Genomic DNA, 22567 nt, shown 5'->3' with positions numbered 1-22567 from the left:
TATGAGTGGTAGAGTCTTGAGGACTTGTATAGAAAAAAGAGATTCACGGATGCACATATGTAATAATATTAAAATGGTGAAGAATGGAATCTACGAAAGTTCTGGAGAAACTCAGCCTGTCACGCAGTGCTCACGAGAAGTAAAATGCAATCAACTTTTCAGCCCCAAGCCCTTTGTCTGAAATCTATATAAGCAGGTTCTTCTTTGGCTTGGCTTCGCGGACGAAGATTTATGGAGGGGGTAAATGTCCACGTCAGCTGCAGGCTCGTTTGTGGCAATAAACCAGCCCCCTTACCTGTCTCCACCTATTACCCCTTACCTGTTGGCCTGTATTCCTTCCCCTTCCTCCCTCCTCTCCCCCACTTTTATTCACCCATTTTCCCAGATTCTTGACGAAGGCCTCAGACCTTTACTTCATATGGATTCTCTGTGACCTGCTGAAGTTTCTCCAGCACTTTTGTATATTGCACTTGACCTTGGCATCTGTAGATTTTATAGTTTAACCAGGGTGGCAAAGAAGAAATTTAGCATGCTTGCTTTATTAGATCAAGGCTTTGAGTACAGGAGTAGGGACATTCTTCTCTAACTGTACAAGACATTGGTAAGAGTGCACTTGGAGTTGTGGTCACAATGCAATAGGAAAGGTATTGTTGAGCTGGAAAGGGTGGAGAAATGTTCCACCAGAACGTTGGTGGAACTGGTTGCCTTGAATTATAAGGGGAGGCTGGAGAGGCAAGGAATTTTCTCCTTGGGGCATAGGAGGCTGAGGAGTGACCATAGAAAGGTTTTATAAAATCATGACAGGTAAAACTGGTTTTGAGGCCAGTCTTTATTCCTAATGTAGGATCATCTAAAACTAGACGCTACAGGCTTAATGTGAGGGAGAGGGGAAGATTTGAAAGATAGGCGTGGACAAGTTAGGATGAAGAGCCTATTGCTGGGTGACCACGACTCCAAATGCCTTCTCACCAATGCCTTGTCCAGTTAGAGAAGAATGTCCCTGTACTCAGTGCTCCAAACTTGCTACCTTCTGTTAGTTGGCTCTCTATTTTCCAATGAACAAAATATTTCTCAAATTCCCTCAGCTGATTTTTTTATATATATATCAGCTGAAAAAATTAGAACTTTGGAGTGATGAGAGAAGAGGCAAGTTCAACTTGCACATGAAGCATTGACATCATGTTTTACCTTCCCTCCGTGTAAAATATCCAGCTTTATAAATAACCCATTTTTAATACTGAATTGATGCTTTGCTGTGATATTTGTTCTGTACAATTTGCAAAATGAACTTTTAACACCAACTGTGAAATTGTAAATAAGTGCAAAAATTTCACACACTTCCATGAGCCAGAAATATTGAAGTAAATCTAGAATCTGGTGTAATTAGGATTGTAAAAATTGACCTAGAAGTTGAAAAGGGATTGTTTCAGATCTACATGGTTTGGTGCCATTTATTTCAATATACTGGCATGTGAGAAGATTTTTCATAGCTGACTTCTGCAATGTTTTGTGTTTGCCAGAAACTTATGTTCCAGTGTTACTTTTGTAGGTTATCCATTTATAGTTTTTTTTGTGGATTATAGCACTTTTTTCATTTTCTTCTGAGGGCCAACACAGTTAGCGTAGCGGTTAGCGCAACGCCTTTAGAGTGCCAGCGATGGGGACTGGGGTTTGTATACTGCGCTGTCTGTTTGCACATTCTCTCCATGTCTTCCTGGATTTTCTCCAAGGGCTCCAGTTTCCTCCCACCATTTGAAACTTAACGAGGTTAATTTGGTGTAAATTGGGCAGCACGGGTTCATGGGTCGAAATGGCCTGTTACCATGTTGTATGTCTGAAATTAAATTTTAAACATTTAAAATTTAAATTTGAAAATTTAATTTTCACTTTTCATAGCAGTAAGGTGATGAGCATATTTATAAGCCTGGGCATGATCTATGGTGATCAACATAGCCAGGAGTTACCCTATCCTTATCTGGTACTTCTAAATGATCCTTCCCATCTTAGCTAGTTTCCCCCCCCCCCCCCCCCCCACCCCTTTCTCTCCAATGCAAGGGCTACTGGTGGCATTCTCCCTTCTGCTCCAATTTGCATTTACTGCTGTTGTCTTCCAACTTGAAAAAAAGTTATTGACTGAATCTGAAGATGTTCGAATGAGTGCTATACCTTGAGCTCGTTCAAAAACAGCCATTGAATACTCTCTGTCTCTGCTAAATAACTACAAAAACATATAAAAATGCAAACCATGTGGCTGAATTGATGGAAACACAACCATGAAGCTCTCACCCTTTAACTGCTTACAATTGGTGGCCCAGACTATCTGTCGAAATCCACCCATTGTTCTTAGAATGAATTGTATCTAGATTCCAATTTGGTGTTTATCTTAATATCGGAGGGTTTTACTAATTACAAAGTGCTTTTCTTTTACATACTTGAAAATAGTTTTAACCAATAATACTTTTTTTTCCCAAATTTGTTCAGTTTGTGTTTATTTTTGCCAGTAAAAAGCCATCAGTTTATTAGTGTGAATTATTTTGTTGGAAATAACTACATTATTGACTGTGATGCAGTTTATATGGTTTGTAAAAAGAAAACCTTAATCTGTGTTTGAAGACGTGATTAGTGATGTAAATGTTATCTTTTTTTAAGTGGATGATGATGGAGAAAAGATTGGATATGGGGGAAACGGTGAGCTGAAAATTGAAAGTGGACTGTCAGCACAGGACGAACACTTAAAAGAGGACAGTACCTGCGGTGATGTCATTAAAGTTTACATTTTCAAGGCAGATGATGGTGATGAAGATTTAGGTAAGTATCTATGTGTATTCATGTCAAGGGGCAGGATGGTTGGCTTAGTGCTTAACACGGCGCTCTCTGTAAGGAGTTGGCACGTTCTCCCCATGGGTTCTCCCTGGGGGCTCCAGTTTCCTCCCACTGTTCGAAACGTACCATTAATTGGGTGGCACGAACTCATGGATCAATTGACCTGTTACGGTGCTGTGTATTTAAATTTAGGCTTACCAAAAAATAAGCCGCAGTTTAGGAGAAGGAAGTAGGAATTTCGTCCACAATTTATGATTCAGCCAGTTAACACTGATTAAACATAATCGGACACACTTCTGATCTGTGTATGTGTGCTAGTATTTTTGAGGTTTGGCTGACTTAGACATAATTTAGCTGATGAAAATGAGTCAAGTTGATAATTGTGTATTTTTATTGCTTATGACTTTTGCACATTTCATCTCAAAGCCATTTATGCATAACTATTTATATGTACATGTGCTAGCAGCCAACAAAGTGTGCAGTTTCAATTTCCCCAATTCTCCGTACAATTTTTTTTTAATTCACCAAATTGGAAACTTAATTATCCCTTTCTTTGGTGTATTCTCTTCTGCTGTTCTCTTGGTTGTCCAGTTTCAATAAATATTGGGAGTTCTACATTTACCCATCAGATACATGAGGCATTCAAACCTTAAATGATTTGACAACTCTCATTTTACCTTGTTTTTCCTTGTGTTTCATCACTAAGCGTCCTGCGAAATTTGTGTATATGCATGTATATTAGGCATTGCAGACCAATGTCTCCTACAAGGCGAGGCCAAACACCATAAATTATTGTAATGCTTCATTACCCAAAGAGCTGAACACATTTTATGCTTACATTAAGAAGGAGAACTCAACAATACCTATGAGAATCCCTGCAGAAGCTGATGACCCTGTGATGTCGCTCTCTGAGGCCAACGTCAGAACATCGTTCAATAAGTGAACCCTCTCAAGGCCCTGATGATGTACCTGGCAGCGTACTGAAGACCTATGCTAACAAACTAACTGGATATTTTCAATCTCATTGCTGCAGTCGGAGGTTCCCACCTGCTTCAGAAGGACATCAATCATCCCGGTACCCACGAAGAGCAGAGGGAGTTGCCTCAATGACTATCATCCAGTAATTCTCACAGCTACTATGATAAAATAGTTTTGAGAGGTTGATCGTGGCAAGAAACAATTCATCCCCAAGTAAAGACCTGGACCCACTACAATTTGCCTACCGTCACACTCCACAGCAGATGCAATATCACTGACTCTCCACTCAGCACTGGATCACCTAGAATACATCAACATGTACATCAAGCTACTCTATATCAATTACAGCTCAGCTTTCAGCATCATCATTCCCTCAGGGCTGGTCAACGAGCTCCAGAATCTGGGCCTCTACACCCCACTCTGCAACTGGATCCTTGACTTCCTCATCGGAAGACCACAGTCAGTACAACTTAGAAACAACGACTCCACCTCACTGATGATCCACACAGGTGCACCTCATTGCTCTACTCACTATACATCAATGACTGTAGCTAGGCACAATGCAAAAGCTATCTACAAATTTGCCCATAATATCACAGTTGTCGGCAGAATCACAGATGGCAATGAGGAAGTTTACAGGAGTGAAATAGGTCAGCTAGTTGGATGGTGTGACACCAACAACCTTCACTCAATGATATTAAAACCAAGGAGTTGATTGTGAACTTCAGGAGGAAGTCGGGAGAACACGAACTTATCCTCAACGCCTCTGACGATCTGTCCTGCGATCACAAAGAAGGCTCGCCAGCGGCCATACTTCAGGAGGAGTTTGGTCTATCACCAAATTTCTACAGGTGTACTGTGGAGACCATTCTGTCTGATTGCATCACTGTCTGATATGGAAGTGCCAACACACAGGAAAAGAAAAAAATTACAGAGTTGCACTCAGTCAGCGACATCACAGGTATCAATTTCCACTCCATCGAGGACATCTACAAAAGGCAGTGTCTTAAGAAGGTAGCCTCTATCCTCAGGGACCCTCACCACCCAGGCCATGCCCTCGTCACACTGCTACCATCGGGAAGGAGCCCGGAGACGAGCACACAACAGCACAAGGACAGCTCTGCCCTCAGATTTCTGACTGGATAATGAACCACAGACGCTATCTCAGTTTCTCTCCTTTTTCCACTAATTTATTTATTTTTAAATATAATATTTGCATTGTAATGCTTTCACAAAACAGCAAATGTTCAGATTCTGATTCCATGTGAAATATATTTAAGCAGAGAGGTGGAGAGAATTGAAAATGGGAAATAATTATGTAATTTACAAAATGATATCTCTGTCATGATATAAATTAAGACTTTGGGAATTGTGTGAGTGAAGAAGATGTCATGATGTGACATAATGAAGTTTGTTTTCTGCATTTTAAGGTGGAACTGTTGACATTGGTGAAAGTGAACCTGACAATGATCATGGGGTCGGATTACTGGATCAGGGGAATGTGGGTCGAATATCACGAGAGAAGATGGTTTACATGACTGTTAATGACCCCAAAGAGGAGGATGAGGATATCAGTAAGTACAAATTCCAAAACTGGTGTTTGTAATGGCTGAAAATAAAGCCACAACCCTTCCTGTGTATTTACCATGTAAAAATGTGGCAAATTCAAGATGGATTACTATTTCCAATACATCTTTTGGAAATGTAAACTATGGGGAAATGATGTTTAAAGGTTTATACTGGTGTGGTAATGATTGCATGTAAAACCAATAACAATTCAATGTTAAGTCCAAGGTAGCTATTTTTAAATAAACTTTTAACTTGGACTTTGCATTTTGTGCAATTTGTAACCCCAAAAAGATTGCTTCTCTAATGTTAAGTATTGGAGAAGTAGATCACATAAGTAGTCACTGGGCATAAGATGTGAAATGGTAGATGATAATTTAATATTATTTGTGTTTTCAAGATGAGGAGACACTAGATCTGCAGGACAAATAAAGGGGAGCAGTGCAAGCCCTGCCCATTTTTTTTTTAAAAAGCTCCAAGATACTTCAACTGAGCCAAATGCCAAAGTGTCAAAAATGTCAACGTCTGAATACTTATGACATTTCAAAAGCTATTTAAAAGATTTTTTTTTTAAATTTAGATTAACTAACTAATCTTGTAAAGCCCTCTCCCTTTTATTGAAATTTAGACATCCCCATCTGAATGCTAATTTCCCCATTGGAGAATTAAGACAAGTTTTGGTTTTCACTGAAGTCGCCATCCAGGTTCAAATGACTGACTTCCACTTAGGGACTTGGTTTGGAAGAAAACCTGAAATCATTCAGTTATCAAAAAATGTTGACATTTACGATGCCATTTCCCTGCAAAAGTCAAACTATTAATCAAAACATTCGTTCAAAAAAATAATTGTTTTTTGAATAAGGGTGGTACAGACATAATTTGTTAGCCTATTAAATTAGCCTGAGAATGTAGGCTTTCATGGGCGACTGTTTTTAAGAGTAAATGGTCAATTGGGACTTTATGAGATGATATTGTACCTTACCAGTCGACAGTTTTTTTTTGAGAATGGAATTGCTGGATTTATTGAATCAGTTTCATTCCTGGCAGTAGTATGAATTCAGCTTTCTTTTTTTTTTCGAAATTTATTTATAGTATCTCCATATATTCATTTCAAATTGACTTAGTATAATATTACATAATAGATACTAAATAATTTTCTAATTTTCACCCCCCCCACCTCCCCTAACCCCTTAGGAAACCACCTTGTGGTGGTTAATTCCCAAAAACCCAAATGGGTGTGGTATAAACCACAAGTGGCATATGACTTTCGGGAGCAGAAGTACCACTCCCTCCCCCCCCCCCCCCAGGCAGACAAAATACACGTATAAACCGAAAAATCATCATTTCTTATATCCATAAAACCCCGGTCCATCAATTTAACCAATCTTATTCATAAACTCTTTTTTTTGATAATCCAAACTTGATATTAAATTTTGCACCCTTTCTACCCTCCCAACACTGAGTTAAACATTGTTTACAATCAATAAAAGTTTTTTTTTAATTTTTTTTTTCAAGTCTTCCTGAATTTCATCCACTAAATTAAAACACCTCTGAACATCCCAGTTCAACACCGAATCTTCCATTCTTCTCAGTCTCAAGTTGAATTTGTAGCTTACTTTCAAAAAAAGTTTTTTTCAAATCTTTTAAAATTTTCTTAAACATAATTCCTTCGGTCTTGATCTTCTAAAACATCAATGTTATTCCATAAGTTCTTTCTTCTGTGTTTCCCAATTTAATACCAAATTTTCCACTTTGTCAATCTTCTCAATGTTAAGTTGAAATTATTGTTTATTTTCAAGAAAAACTTATTCAAAATTTTTAACTCTTCTTGGACATTGCTCCTTCGACTTTAATTTTATAAATCATCAATCTTGTTCATAGTTTCTTTCTACTGAATTTCCAAATTTAATAATAAAGTTTCCGTTTTTTCCAATTTTCTCAATATTAAACTGATCTTGTTGTTTAGTTTAAAAAAAACCTTTTCAAAACTATTGAAATCTGTTTGCAATGTATGCCTACTCACAGATAATAAATTCACTCTTCCAATATTCCATCCAAAAAAAAATCACTGATAAACCTTATTGCAGGTCAAGGAGTTCCATATATATGTTTATCTTCAGAAAATATTTCAAATATTTCAAATCAACATTCGTCGTCATCTTTCAAAAAGGAGTCCGAAATCAACTTTAATAAGTTCTGTTCTTGAGAAAATTCCAGCAGCAACTCCGGCTCTGTCTGGGCAAATAGGTCAAATTTCTTCCAAAGTCAAAGAATGTAATTTTGTTCTGTATTTATAGATAATAAATTCATCCTTCCGATATTCCATCCAAAAAAAATCACTAATAAACTTTAATATTATCTGGATTTTTAAAACTCACGGGCAACCAATGCCAATTACTGCAATTTATCTTCATAAAACATTTCAAATCAATATTCATCACCATCTTTCAGAGGGGTGTCCAAGACCAGCTTATCCGACAGTCCAATTAATGAGCTCCGTTCTTAAGAAAATTCCAGCCTTGACTCCGTGGTTCTGTCTGGGCAAGTAGGCCGAGTTTCTTCCAAAGTCGGAGAGTGTAGTTTTGTTCTGTATTTGAACTATATTTTCCTTAATCTTTGTTGCCATTTTAAACATCTTTCAGAGGGGTGTCCAAGGCCAGCTTATCCGACAGTCCAATTAATGCGCTCCGTTCTTAAGAAAATTCCAGCCTTGACTCCGTGGTTCTGTCTGGGCAAGTAGGCCGAGTTTCTTCCAAAGTCGGAGAGTGTAGTTTTGTTCTGTATTTGAACTCTATTTTCCTTAATCTTTGTTGCCATTTTAAACTAAAAACAATTGATAAACAAAACAAAGACTTTTAACAGAAAATAAATATTCTTAAAACAGGTATTTATATAACTGCCTGGGGGAGACCGGGAATGCACGTCCGCTCCCTACGCCATCTTGCCACGCCCCCCCCCATGAATTCAGCTTTCAATGACTGGATTGCTCGTTTAGTAATCTAATTTAATGATTAAACTTGGGGGAAAGCATTTCATAATTTTTAAAGTTAAATCTTGTTCTTCACTCAAGTGAATGATAAACAAGAGGGAAAATGTATGTATCTTGATCAATGTGGTTTATAGTGTGAAAAATAAAAAAAATTTTAAAAAGTGTCACAAAATTCATGGTTTTGCACAAATATTGCTATAAATTAAATTTAAAAATAAATAAATTAGTGCAAAGTAAAAAAAAAGTGAATGATAAATTAAATTTGCTTATGTTTCAGTGAACACACCACAACATGAGGAGAACTGCTACCTTCAAGCAAGTAAGCACCTCTCATTTTATTTATCCTATATTTAATGAAATGTTTAAATGGGTACAGCTCAGGAATTGTGTGCATTAACCAAATTATTGAGCCTTGAATTGAAGTTTTGCCTAATCCTATCCTAAAACTCCAAGTCCTTATATCTCCATCCGAAAAAGAGGTACAAGGACTCCCTGAAGAAATCCCTTGATGCCTGTCACATTGGCCATTGCCAGTGGTCTGCTCTAGCATCCGATCATGCAGCCTCATGACACACCATTCACCAGTCTGTCTCCTCCTTCGAGAATGCACGCAGGACTGGCCTGGAGGACAAAAGGGGATGGAGGAAGAACCGTGACACAGCAGCATCCAACCCGGAACAGAATTCCCCTTTGCAGCCACTGCAGCCAGGGCACGTCTGTCCCGCATTGGCCTCGTCAGCCACCAGCAAGCCTGGAGCAGATGTAGACAGCCCCTTTCCTAACTGAAGCCAAGCCGTGATCCTAAACAATACTCCCTGTAGATTTTGCATGTTTATAACCACCCCAAAACACAGGAAATACATACACTGGAAAAGCTGTTTATCTGGGAGGTATTAATGGTTTGAACAAGAGGATTATCTTGCGACCTATGAAAATTTGAAGGAAAAATGAAATTAATTAGTGCCAGCAGGCTGACACTACTAACTGCATCCTTCGGCTTATCAAGCTACTTCAGGTTTCACCAAGTGTGAAAATGTATTTTATTTTAAATTCATTCAACTTAGTAACCTTTCACTTGCTCCAGACATGGTGTTGTAACATAAATTACATAGTTTTGGTGTGCATGATAAATACCAAATGATTTATTGTTGGCTTTTGGATGACAAAGTACCATATGTTGTCCTGAAAAAGCAGTTGTACTCGTGAGCCACTACGATTCTTTTTTTTTTTGTGTGAATGTATGACATGGTTAGTGTAGCGTTTAGCACAGCCCTGTTACAGCACCAATGTCCCAGGTTCAAATCCACTGTTGTCTGTAAGGAATTTGTACATTCACCCCAAGATCATGTGGGTCTCCTCCAGGTAGTCCAGTTTCCTCTCACACTCCAAAGACATATGCGGTTAATAGGTTAAGTGGATGTATTTGAGCGGGGCAGTCTAGGGCCCAAAGGCCTTTTACTGTGCTGGATCAGGATGGTCAGGATAGTTATCCAGTGATATTGAACACTGATGTTTGTTTAGGACTCGACAGCATCCTGTACTGGTTGTTATTGTTCAGGTGATCAGAGAAACCTGCTGCTGAAAGTGTAACCTAGTGAATATTGGAGCAACAACATATTCTGCCTGTTGAGAATGAGAAGTCATGTTCAGGGGCTGCTATGAACTGATGGTCAACAACAAGCAAAACATCTTTTATGTTCCGTACGAATTCAGCCCCTGTACAATTATCCTTTTTATCTTCAGAGACTTTAATTTTGTGCTCTCGATAATAGAGTAGAGTACAGGCAGTCCCCGGGTTAAAACTGTCTGATTTACAAACAACTCGTACTACGAACCAACAAGCTGGTCAGAAGTAGAATGCTGTCAGCTTCTGGATCAAGTATGGTTGAGTCAGCATCACAAGAGAGTACGCTGTACTTTTTGACCCGCAGTTTTTAATTTGCAACGTTAACATTTTATTGTTGTTGATATTTAAAGCACCTCATAATACTTTGCAAGACTCTAGTTTAAAATATTTGAAATAAAAGTGTTGAACTGTGGAATAGAGAGAGTTATGTGGCTGCACTGAAAATTATTGCTGTCCCTGCCGTGATCGGGCTCCCTGCACTATCCCGCAGCACGCTGCCTTACATTGAAGGGTATCTTGTTTTTTTTCTTATATAAATGATGTTCACTTATTGCCATAAAGATCTGTTGCCCTTAAAGATAAGTTTTATATATCCATTTTATAGGATTAGAATGTATTACATTAAAGTGCATTGTAATAATGCTTTGAACATTGCAGTTTTCCATAGCACTGAACTTGCTTGGGACGCATATTTGTCAGGTGGACAAGTGTCTCGTGAACCAACAGTTTGGTGACTCTTTACTGCCTCCTTGAGTTAAAGGCAGCTAGAAATGAACAGATGCTTCTTTGCAGCTGATTCCATCTCCAGGTTTCACGTGGCAAAAATTCAACCCTGACTCTCCAGGTCCAGGTCCATCCTCTCCAACTGTAGCCATCTCTCCATCATCTTCTCCTACATCATCCACTTATGCACTGTATTATTATGTTTAAGGTGTTGCGATGTATTTGGAAGTGTTTCTTATGTGTTTTACATGCATAGAAAGGTAAAATAGATACTAAAATAGATAAACATTTGAATAACTGATGCTAAATAAAGGCCGTTTGTACTTGTTCCAACTTGAATATAAATTTGAGTTAAAGACAGACCTAGGTAACGGAACTAGTTTTTAACCCGGGGACTGCCTGTCGTCTTGACTTGTTGTTTATTGGGCTGGAAAATAAAGTGGTGTTCCTGATACATTCAGAAAGTTTGGAATAGTACAATGGATAGGGTTAAAATTCCAGTTTCAGTGAATTCTAATTATCCAAATAATTAGTAATTTCATAACTCATAGAAATATGTTCATCTGCATAATATTTGTGTGGTTTCAAGTGCTTCATGCTTCTCTAAAAATTGAAAGAGAAATTAGTAAGATCATCTCATTTGAAGGAATTAAGAGATATTTGATCATGCCTGTGTTCCCAGACTGTGCTGACATTGCAGATGAAGTTTATATGGAAGTCATAGTTGGTGAAGATGAAGCAACAGTGGGCCATGAGCAACAGGTGGAAGACACAGATATTGGCCAAACATTTGTTCCTGTAGCTTGGGCAACTGCATATGGTAAGTGTGTTTAATATTTTGGACAACTACCAATTAAGTTTGGGGATCAAACACTACTTCGAATTGGAGAAAGAAAATTTGTAACTAGTATTTGAACTCTTGTGCTGACTAGTTAATGTCATAAGTTTGTGGAAATTTGTTGCAGAGCAGTTAAACAACAAACTAAGGACCATTGCACAAACAGTTATACTCTCGAATTAGAGAAGAATATAACCATAGAGCTTCAGGATATTATGTCATCGCATTAAAAAAAAACACCATTTGGGCCACAAATGTAAATGTGAGAGTTAATCTTGAAAAGGAAAGAACAATTTAAATGAGTGAAAAGCTCATTCCATTTTTATTTTGCCAACAAAGATCAGATCAAAAGTTTGTGCACTGATATCAATGCTCACAAAAGTTTTTTGTAGCTCATTAGTTTTCTAGGCTCATAGTAACAGACCAGTGAGTCAGGGTCTTCGTTGATATGCAACAGAAACACAAACTTGGTTTTTATTTTGTATTGAAGACTGCCTCCAAGGAATTTGGATCAGATAAAGTAGCAAAAAATATATTCCGCACCCATATCAATGTGCCCATTTTGCGTGTTTTATTATCAAATTATTGGTAATGCATAATGTTTTGGTTTCATGTCATTTGCAACTGGTATTACCTAAATTGATGAATTGAGAAGAGTGATTTTTAGAGGTAGGAGTATATAAAATTTGATCTCGAATTTCCAAATAAAATGGATGCAAGAAACTGCTTATTATTATCATCTCAGGTAACAGTTCGGATCCTGTAGAGAACAAGAATGAAACTGGCAGCCACCTCATACAGGCAGATGGAACAGCTGAGCTGACCAGGCTGGTAAAACCAAAGTCAAGGAAAAGGAAGAGACTTGAAAGTAGACAATATCAGACAGGTACTGGATTTTCCTTGTTTTTTATTGCTCTGTCATTGCAGGCTCAGAAAGAAATGTTTTGCCATTCTTTGCAATAACTGGTCCATTCAAACAGTGAACTCCAGCACTTTTCCTGCATATGGCAGCAAATAACATCTCTTTCTCATCTAAGTGGTAAATGTAATCTTTTCATAGTTCTTTTTTTATATATTTTATTTAATAAAAAAACCACTTAACAAACATCAAAATATTTCAAACAATCCAAATATGTGATATTTTATATTAAAAAAGTAAAAAATACAAAAGAAAAAAAAAACATCTTCTAAATCCCCAACCCCTACAATTTTTTTTAAAAAGAGAAAAAGAAAAGGGACAAGAAAACAACAACAGGAGTACTTCACTTTCCAATACTTTTAAACATATATGTGTATTCATAGAGATCCATAAGAGAGAAAGGGTATGCTCGAGATTTGTTTAAATTTTAATATTAACAGTTTGTAAATATAGGCTCCATATTTCACAAAAAAAATTATATTTATCTCTTAAATTACAAGTAATTTTCTCAAGTGGACTACAACTCCAAACTTCTACATGCCATCTGTCCAATCCAAAATCAATATCTGACTTCCAAGTTATAGCAATACATTTTCTAGCTATTGCCGAACCAATTTGAACAAATATTACTTGATACATATTCAATTTTAATTTAGGTTTAATTTGTCTAACATCTCCCAGCAAAAAATAACATTGGATCCTGTGAGAATCTTACTCCAGTTATTTGTTCTCTTTTCATAGTTCTTTATTTGACTATTGATCTGCGACTCCTAACGCAGAAAAGTTTCTGAACTTGGAGGGATGTGTGCTCTGGGGGTCATTGAAGCTATTTCATTTTGAATCAACCATTTTAACTATTATGTTGTGTTTTTACTTCTCTTGCTCACTGACAGAACAATTAATTTCTTCTTCCATTGCAGTTCGATTTGAGGGAGCTGTTTGGGGATACTTAGTAATTTTACTTGGGGAGGAAAAGAATCATTGTGATTCAGATATTCTCTTGATGCCACCTTTAATGATATGGACAGGAATTTGTCATGTGCTTATCACAAACTGAAACTTCTATCCCATGCTAATTTTTAATCTTCAATATGTTTCTTCAGAAATCTGCACATTCAAGATGTAATCTATCTTAATTTCTCAGGGTGCAGAATCATTCAAAGCAAAACAGTACTGTGTAAACTTTATTTATTTGCCATTCTGTGGTCTATTGAAATGCCTCTCCTGCCACACTTTTCTGAAAGTATCTGGCCTTCAAAGCAAACCAATTAAACCTGATTATTTGCTCTGAAGAGAGCCTGCAGAAACTCAGTGCAGCAAATATTTGTCTGTTGGCAAATAGGACTGTCAGGTGCATTTGATATCGTTGGTTTTACTCTGTTTGGTGAGTTCACTCTAGATGGCAGAGTCCAGGAGAGGTGACAGGCAATCATTTCTAAACTAATCTCCTGCTTTTATATGTAAGTGAGTTAGCAAAGGGTCGATACCTTGGCAGCCAAAATGGTGAGAATGTGTTCAGAAACCTGGAACTATTTTACGAACTTGCATCTATTTCAATGTGTTGGCATTTGTTTCCAGGCCTCAAATTTCTGTCAAAAATGCATTGTTATTTTTCTCCTCTCTGCATTTCCTCCTGAGCCAAAATTTTAGCATCCCGACTGGGTGACAATAATGAACAGTTTTCAGAATTACATTTCTCCTTTTCCTTCACTCCTCCAACCCCCATCATTGTCCAGCATTTTCACCTACTCAAATTATTCTTTTGGCATTCAGGACTGGATGGGAAAATTGAGACTTTATTCTGAGATGCTGGTATAATTTGATTTATGAGACTTGGGGAAATTTTGAAATTGCAGTGGAAGGGTTTTGCTTAAAGACTTCAACATTTACACAAAATAGTTATGCCCCAAAATTTAAAATTAATAGAATATTGATGAAAATCTTGTATATAGTGATGCTTCTCCAATTTTTGTTGCTAGTTTTAAGCTTGAACGACCCTGAAGAAGTTTGCCTGATTTACTTTTGAAATGATTCATTGTTCATGACTGACCTTTTTCTGATTCTGTGCAGCGGTTATCATTGGGCCTGATGGACATCCTATAACTGTTTATCCATGTATGATCTGTGGGAAAAAGTTCAAGTCCAGAGGCTTTCTGAAGAGGCATATGAAGAATCATCCCGAACAGATGACCAAGAAGAAATATCAGTGTACAGACTGTGATTACACGACTAACAAGAAAACCAGTTTACACAATCATCTGGAAACCCACATGCTGATGAACAAAGTGGAGAAGACCTATGAGTGTGATGAATGTGGCAAGAGGTTTACTCACCCAGGAGCTCTGGTTTCCCACAAGTTGGTTCACCGGGAAAAGGGAGCCTCAAAGATGCACAAGTGCAAATTTTGTGATTATGAGACTGCAGAGCAGGGGCTTCTGAACCGCCACCTCTTGGCTGTGCACAGCAAGAATTTCCCTCACATATGCGTGGAGTGTGGAAAGGGTTTTCGCCATCCATCTGAATTGAGGAAGCACATGCGAACCCACACTGGGGAGAAACCCTACCAGTGCCAGTACTGCGACTATAAGTCAGCAGACACCTCAAACCTCAAAACCCACATGAAGACCAAGCACAGTAAGGATCTACCATTCAAGTGTGAGCACTGTTTGATGACATTCACAGATGCCAAAGAATTACAGAAGCACGCAGCCATTCATCAGGGACACAAAACCTACCAATGTACACATTGCGATCATCGGAGTTCCAACTCCAGTGATCTGAAGCGCCATATAATATCGGTCCATACCAAGGACTATCCTCACAAGTGTGAGGTGTGTGACAAGGGTTTTCATCGACCTTCAGAGCTCAAGAAACACATGTCCACTCACAAGGGTAAAAAACTGCACCAGTGTAGGCACTGTGACTTTAAAATTGCAGACCCCTTTGTTCTTAGCCGACATATTCTTTCAGTCCACACCAAGGACCTGCCATTCAGATGTAAACGCTGCAAAAAGGGCTTTCATCAACAGGTTGAGCTGAAGAAGCACATGAAGACCCACAGTGGCAAAAAGGTTTATCAGTGTGAGTACTGTGAGTATAGCACGACCGATGCTTCTGGCTTTAAACGGCATGTTATTTCCATTCACACAAAGGATTATCCCCATCGCTGCGATTACTGCAAAAAGGGCTTCCGAAGACCTTCAGAAAAGAACCAGCATATCTCTCGGCATCACAAAGATGCTGTTTTAATGGAGGGATGATCATGAACTGCTTTCACTTTAGAAATCGTCTGCTTCTATTACATTCGTTGTTCCAAAAACAAGGAATATTTGTGCCCTTTCATTGTTAAGGACGTGGACACAAGTTCATGGTTGACGACTGAACTAACTTCTCTCCCTCCCCCCCCCCCTCTCTCTCTCTCTCTTTCTCTCTTCATTGTATTGTCTCAAGGTTTGGAGCTTTAGTCTAAGCTGATAAATTGTGTCCTTTGACTTCAAAATCCATTAAATGGACATTTTTTTTGCAAAATGGTGTCAGCTCTTTTAAGACATGAAAGTAACAAGCTCGTTGCAATCAGTCAGCTGCAGTTCACGGTCTCTGCCGTTATAATTACCGGACCCAAGATTAGCTATTGTATTCAAGAACGCTTTAACTTCATGTTAACTATTGGAGGCAAATGTGGCCATTTATTGCTTTGTCTTATTGCTTGGTTTTGTTGGAGTGCTACAGTTTTGTGCTTGCTTGCCTACTGGCTGAACACACTTTCAGCAAATTTTTCTGTATTATGAAATTTCCTTTTGTTTGAACTATTGTTATATTTTTCCAATATGCTTCTAAAGCTGCAATGCATTATGGTAATAGTATGTTTTCTGTCTTTATTTGCATTTCAATTTTTATTACAACTACATGTTTTAAAAAGAAAAAAAAATCTTCAATGACATAATATTGAGCCTATAGGCTTCCTCTGCCTTACTCCAGTTGATTTGTATTCCACATGTGCTTCATTCCTCTGTATTGTGTGGCCTAGCAATGCATTGTGGTGTCAGAATTTTCCTAGCTAATTTACTTTTCCAGATATTATGTAAAAAAAAGAATGACATTATCCATGTTTTTACAAGTGTACACATTTTTTTCCAAAATTATATTTTGCCAATGTCTGTATCTTGTATAAATAAAACAAATAGCACTATATGTTTTTTAAAAAAAAGGTCCATTGCTTTCTGTAGTTCACTGCAGCTTAATCTTCAGTTACCAAGTTAAACACCGGATGTCTCCATAAGCTCCAACATTTTTTTTTAAATACCTCCGAGGTGAGCAGTATCCTGCTTAACATGATGTACCTCAAACTAGACACACTGGGAGTTAGAGTTGAAGTCAGTAATGGAGCTCAGTATTTTCTGTCTGATTAAATCTTTACAACACAAATTCAAAAGGAGAGGTGCAACTTTTAAAGTACTAATCTGTGGAGTGACTTCTGAAGCATCTTCACATGTTTCCTTGCAAAACAGGATTAAATGGAAAGGTTAGGGTGAATAGATAATTGCATCACCATTCCTAAGTTTCAGATTTGTATATTTTATAAAGTGATTGAACTTCAAACTGGGGTACAACATCTGGTAAGTTTCAGAATATAACAAGCTGGCTTTATATACATGAACAACTAAAATAGCATGCAATTTTTTTTTTAAATCAATTGGAAGGAAAAATATTCTGTATAACTTGCAAACTAAATCATCTACATCCTGTCAAGGCATTGGACACCATTGAATGAAAATAGGAAGCTAAATGTACCAATTAATTGTACAGCATAGTGATTAACCACAACATGAATTATTCAAAAGCATCATTTGTTTTAAAGTTTTTCCATCCTAATAGTAAATGTTTTTAAGCCACACATTTGTTGAAATCATTTTAAAATGCTTTGGTGCGAAGAAGCATTAAATCACAGATTATAAGTAATTCATCCCTCCAATCTTTTACTTAAATAATGCACCAATAGAAACAGTTGTTTCATTTGAATATGTTCAAAACACCAGAATTTGAACAGAATTAAATCTGACAGCAAATACTTATTATTTTTGAGTATCAGGATTTTTTAAATTAACATGAAGCTGATATTGCAGATGTGCTCCAATCTCTTCTATTGCTTTGTAATTCTTTATTAGGACCATAAATCAACTGTAGGTTGGTTTAAAAAAAATCTCATCAGAAATATATCTGACATTAAATCTTTTCTCTGACATTGGGAGCTTAAGAAAACTGCTAAAGTGTGCACTGACAACAAATATTTTACCATTGATTGAGTTTCTGTACCCCTTGTTCAGTTCAGCGGGAGGAGGCTGTGTTATACGCCATCATCATCTGTTGGTCAGACTTTCAGGGAAGTGTTACTTTTGGAGAGTAAAAGGAAAAAAAAATTGAGAACCTTCTGTTTTAATGTTAATGATTGTTTATTGTACAGACTTGGATTGGGGATATAAGCTAATTGAATTGTTTAATAGATTTGACACATTTTGAAGGGCAGCTGAAGGAATTTTTTGGGTGCAGACAATTTTTTTTTCTGGGATAAAATATAAATTGATTAAAAAGCTGAGCTGAAAAGAAAGTTCTGTCCCTGAATCTGTAAATAAAACATTTTGTGTCATTGTTAAACAGTGTACTTCATATAATCTATGAACAAAATAAAATTCATTTTTTTCCCTTTTGCATTACTTACTGAATTTCCCCTATTGTTTTTTTTTAAATATTGGTAGTAATTTTGTTCACTGTTCATAATGAATGTGTATTTTTTAGCGTAACCATTGATATAGTGGCAAGTACTATTTTTGCTAAATTTTTCATTTGGGTTATTACAGTTTTAAATATTTATACTTTTTATAGCATTCTCCTCTTCATAATTTGGATTTCAGTTCTTCTAGAACGAAGAATTTTCTGGAACATCAAAACCTATTCATAGATCCACTGACCACTATGAAAAAGCTAAATCAAACCAATCTTTGTAGGGATGAGGTGATGGTGAGGTTCATTGCCTCTCTAACATTGTGTGCAACTGTTAAAAGTTGGATCATCTACAGAATTGTTCCAAACTAAACCCAGCTGTCATCAGGGCCTTCAAATCTTGGACCAGGATGATAGTACATACTTTCATTCCTGACAAAATAAAAATAGAACATTCGCAGGCTGTTTAAGCAGTGTTCTTGATATATGAAATAGGACATTTGTGTGTGGAAGAAATGTGGACTCGTTGCCTGTTTGTGTATTGCGGGTCCTCCCAGTCTGAAACTTGTTCGGAAGTCACATCACCTGTCAATCAAGGTTGGACTCCGACCACCTATAAATGCACACCTTGCTGTTGGCTAAAATTAAATAACCTAGGGTGATCATTGGCTGGCAGTACAGACAGATTAGCACTGTATATAACACCAACACACAGTACATTCTTTCTGTCTCGTAGTCCAAGCCCCGGACACTGCTCCACGCCAGGTTGCTACTGTGGACATTGCTGGAAGTGTCGCAGGTAAGGTGTGCACTACACTGAAGCTGAACCATAGTATTGCAATAGATCAGCACTTGCAGAGAGCCACAATGGTTAGGGAACTGGGAGTGTGTATACTCAAGTGTGTTGAGTATAGGTTCACTATTATTGGTGTCCAACTTAGGTCTGAGGTGAATGTCCATATCGTTTTAGTGAAATAGTAATCGAGTACCTTTTAACATTCTCCCCCGTGTTAATTAAAGTTACGTGTGATGGTAACACTTCTGTCCATACTTGTTTCTCTGTGAACCCACCAAACCTGATAATCTTCCCAACACGACATTATCCAGGAGAATGAAAATAGTTTTGTGTTATATTTGTACTTGTTCGCTGGGATTAAGGTGATAATGCAGAAGTACAGGACAAAAGCAAATTTGAATAATGATGGAATGAACAGTGATACATTAAAATCTGCAAATTTTAAAAAAAATTTATTTATTATTCATTGTAATTCCCACACTGTTCCTCCGCATTAAAATAAATTTATCTCTTTATGGTCATTGGCAAAACAATTTTATTTAGTGGTATTGGAGGATCTTTCCAGGAAAACTACTTCCGTGTATAACCTTTGAATGGATTTGAGCATTCCCTTCCTGCAAGCTAATATCCTTGGTGTAATTGCCATGTATCATTTTGTCCAAATTTACATTTTACCTCTTTTTATTTTGAACACCACATTGCAGTGTGAAAGTCTGATCTGTGCTTTAATTTTATTTCCTTCATTTGAGAATGTGATTAAGATTTTCTAAATATAGGTTTTGAAGAGAATACAGAATCAATTCAATTCTCAGCCCTGGCAAGAGTAGCAGCAACCTCTGCTGTTCCTGTTCTGGACACTTCGGCAAAAGGCTTGATTTTGTGCTTGTACTAAGGACCGGGTCCTGCAGTATTCTTTATCAAGTGAGATGTTAAGCTAAAGTCTTGTCACCCCACCCCCCCCCCAAGAAATATGGGATCCTATGCCATTATTTAAAGAAAAAGTTGGGAGATCACTGGGTATTCTGGTCAATATTTGTCTCAATAAAGTAGATAATTGGTTGCTGTCTTCTCATGTGTGCAATCTTGCTCTATGTAAATTGCCTGCTATGCTTCTCCACTAAAACTGCTTCACTGGCTTTGCAATGACTGGGAAAATCCTGATATCAAATAACATGCCAAATTATTATTTTTTTGCAGCTGCCATGAAAAGGAAGCAATGCCATAGTCTATACCCGACTCCATAGTTGTAATGGCTGTGACAATGTTTTTATGTAGTATAATTCCCTAAATTGGAATTGGTATTTAGCTCACAAGTATTAAAACAGCTTTCCTGCTCACGGTGTCGAAGGCTTTGGTGAGGTCAACAAAGGTGATGTAGAGTCCTTTGTTTTGTTCTCTGCACTTTTCTTGGAGCTGTCTGAGGGCAAAGGCCATGTCAGTAGTTCCTCTCTTTGCGCGAAAGCCGCACTGTGATTCTGGGAGAATATTCTCGGCGACACTAGGTATTATTCTATTTAGGAGAATCCTAGCGAAGATTTTGCCTGCAATGGAGAGCAGCGTGATTCCCCTGTAGTTTGAGCAGTCTGATTTCTCGCCTTTGTTTTTGTACAGGGTGATGATGATGGCATCACGAAGGTCCTGAGGCAGTTTTCTTTGGTCCCAACAAAGCTTGAAAAACTCATGCAGTTTGACATGCAGAGACAAAGGAGGAAAAACCCAACACCCAACCCCAACCAACCAATTTACCGCTGCAACCGTGTCTGCCTGTCCCGCATCGGACTTGTCAGCCACAATCGAGCCTGCAGCTGACGTGGACTTTTACCCCCCTCCATAAATCTTCGTCCGCGAAGCCAAGCCAAAGTAAAAGTAATTAAAACAGCTAATTCTAATTGTACAATGAGTTGCAGAGTTGATGGACTAGAATTCTGCTTTGTTGAAATCAAAAGAGATCTGTGGCTTGTGGTAGCAACCAGATGGAGCTCCAATGCTTAGCTGTTTGGATTGCAATACAGGTATACCCCATTTTATGAATACTCTACAAAAATTTGCTTTAACCAAGAAACCTGTGTTTGCTTTTCCAAAAAGATCTGAATGGGTTTTGAATGGATTTTCGCTTTACAAAAATAACCTTCAATAGTAGTGAATGGGTCTTCGTGTTACGCCATCTCAGCTTACGAAAGGTTTTATAGGAACGCTCTAGTTTTGAAAAGTGGGGTATACCTGTACTAGGAAAGAAGAAGCAGTCACCAGTATGTTAGAACTGCTTTTGTGTAAATAAATATCACTGGAATAGACAGTTGCCTTGAACTTTGAAGGCAAGGTTGGGGAACACAGCCAATAGAGCTTGAAACTAATGTAGTGGGAATGGTGAAAGGATTCAAGGAGGGATAAATTTGGAAAATAGTTAAAAATTAAAAGTTAAATGTTTAAAAATTGAGCAGTGAGTGGATCGGAAAAAGAATGTGACGTGACAAAAAGAGAACTGATGACTAATGAAGCAGAAAAATAGGACATAGTTTGGCTCAATGCTGTGCACACAAGGATTAATAATGCAATGAAAACATACTTGATCAAGTAGCCAGTAAGAAGATTTAGTCAGACAGTCTGAGAACTAATATCCCTGTAAAGTTGCTTTTAATTAAGAGACAGAAAATGTGGAAACTTTGATAAAAGTTGGATAAAGTGAACAAACTGAAACCTCCAACAATTATAATCTTGAAGCAATCAGGTGGAGCCAAAAATGAGGAGGCAGATTACACCAATTGGAGCAGTTTATTGGCCTTGTATCAAGAATGTACAGTGATGGGCACAATATAAATCAGGAAAACACAGAACAAGTAATCATAAAATATCCTGTTCATACATTTAGCAATTGTGTGAAGGACAAAGGCAGCTATGTACCCAGTCGAAGGTAATGAAATGTGATTTAGTTGATTTACTGCAATAAAGAGTGATATTTTTTTTAATACAATTTTATAAATGAGTGATGCAGATAAGATAAACTGGGCAAATCAAAATTTAACAAGTTTGGAAAGTTTAAGGATTGAATGGCTATTAGATAAGATAGGGCAAACAATAAGGAAATAATTTATAAATATTAATAAATATACATTTTGTCAATAGTCCAATTGTGGTATCAGAGAAGATAGTAGTGTAAGAGGTTTATTGTCTTGTCAAAAAAAAAGTAATCCTGATAAATTTCAGCAAAGAATTATTAAACAGTTCATACAACAGAGAAATAAGCAGAATATGGTGCCAAGGGACAGAAACAATTAGTAATATTTTGAACAATGGACAAGAAATTTTTTTTAATTGGTGAAAGTAAACATTGGTCCCGAGAGACTGAAGAAGAAATTAACATCATTAATAAAGAAATGACAGCAACATTGAACTAAGACTGTTAAGAACCATAGAACATTACAATACAGAAACAGGTCTTTTGGCCCTTCGAGTCTGTGCCAAACTGTCCCACTGGCCTGCACTCAGTTGATAGCCCTCCATATCTCCAAGTACCTATCCAAATTCTTGTGTTAAAATTGTGTCCGCATTCACTTCAGCTGGAAGCTTATTCCACACTCCCACCACTCTCT

The 22567-nt window shown here is 37.4% G+C and overlaps 1 protein-coding gene across 4 annotated transcripts in view; it reads left to right on the top strand.

Annotated features, from left to right (window-relative positions):
• The window catches only part of LOC138738958 (zinc finger X-chromosomal protein-like), a 52965-nt gene extending 31038 nt beyond the window's left edge, over positions 1–21927 (top strand). For 3 of the 4 annotated variants that reach the window (XM_069890194.1, XM_069890196.1, XM_069890195.1), the window contains exons 5-10: positions 2650–2808; positions 5232–5375; positions 8634–8675; positions 11389–11526; positions 12290–12430; positions 14534–18174. In XM_069890194.1, the coding sequence (XP_069746295.1) occupies positions 2650–2808; positions 5232–5375; positions 8634–8675; positions 11389–11526; positions 12290–12430; positions 14534–15723 (1814 nt within the window). In that variant the 3' untranslated portion in view covers positions 15724–18174. Of the gene's footprint in view, positions 1–2649; positions 2809–5231; positions 5376–8633; positions 8676–11388; positions 11527–12289; positions 12431–14533; positions 18175–20588 lie in introns of those variants that run through there. The other variant, XM_069890197.1, reaches the window with a different exon arrangement.
• The last annotated feature ends 640 nt before the right edge of the window (positions 21928–22567 follow it).

Source organism: Narcine bancroftii, chromosome 7 (assembly GCF_036971445.1).
Source record: "Narcine bancroftii isolate sNarBan1 chromosome 7, sNarBan1.hap1, whole genome shotgun sequence".
Taxonomy (NCBI): domain Eukaryota; kingdom Metazoa; phylum Chordata; class Chondrichthyes; order Torpediniformes; family Narcinidae; genus Narcine; species Narcine bancroftii.
Note: the sequence above shows the minus strand (reverse complement) of the source record. Positions and strands in the feature narration are given on the sequence as shown.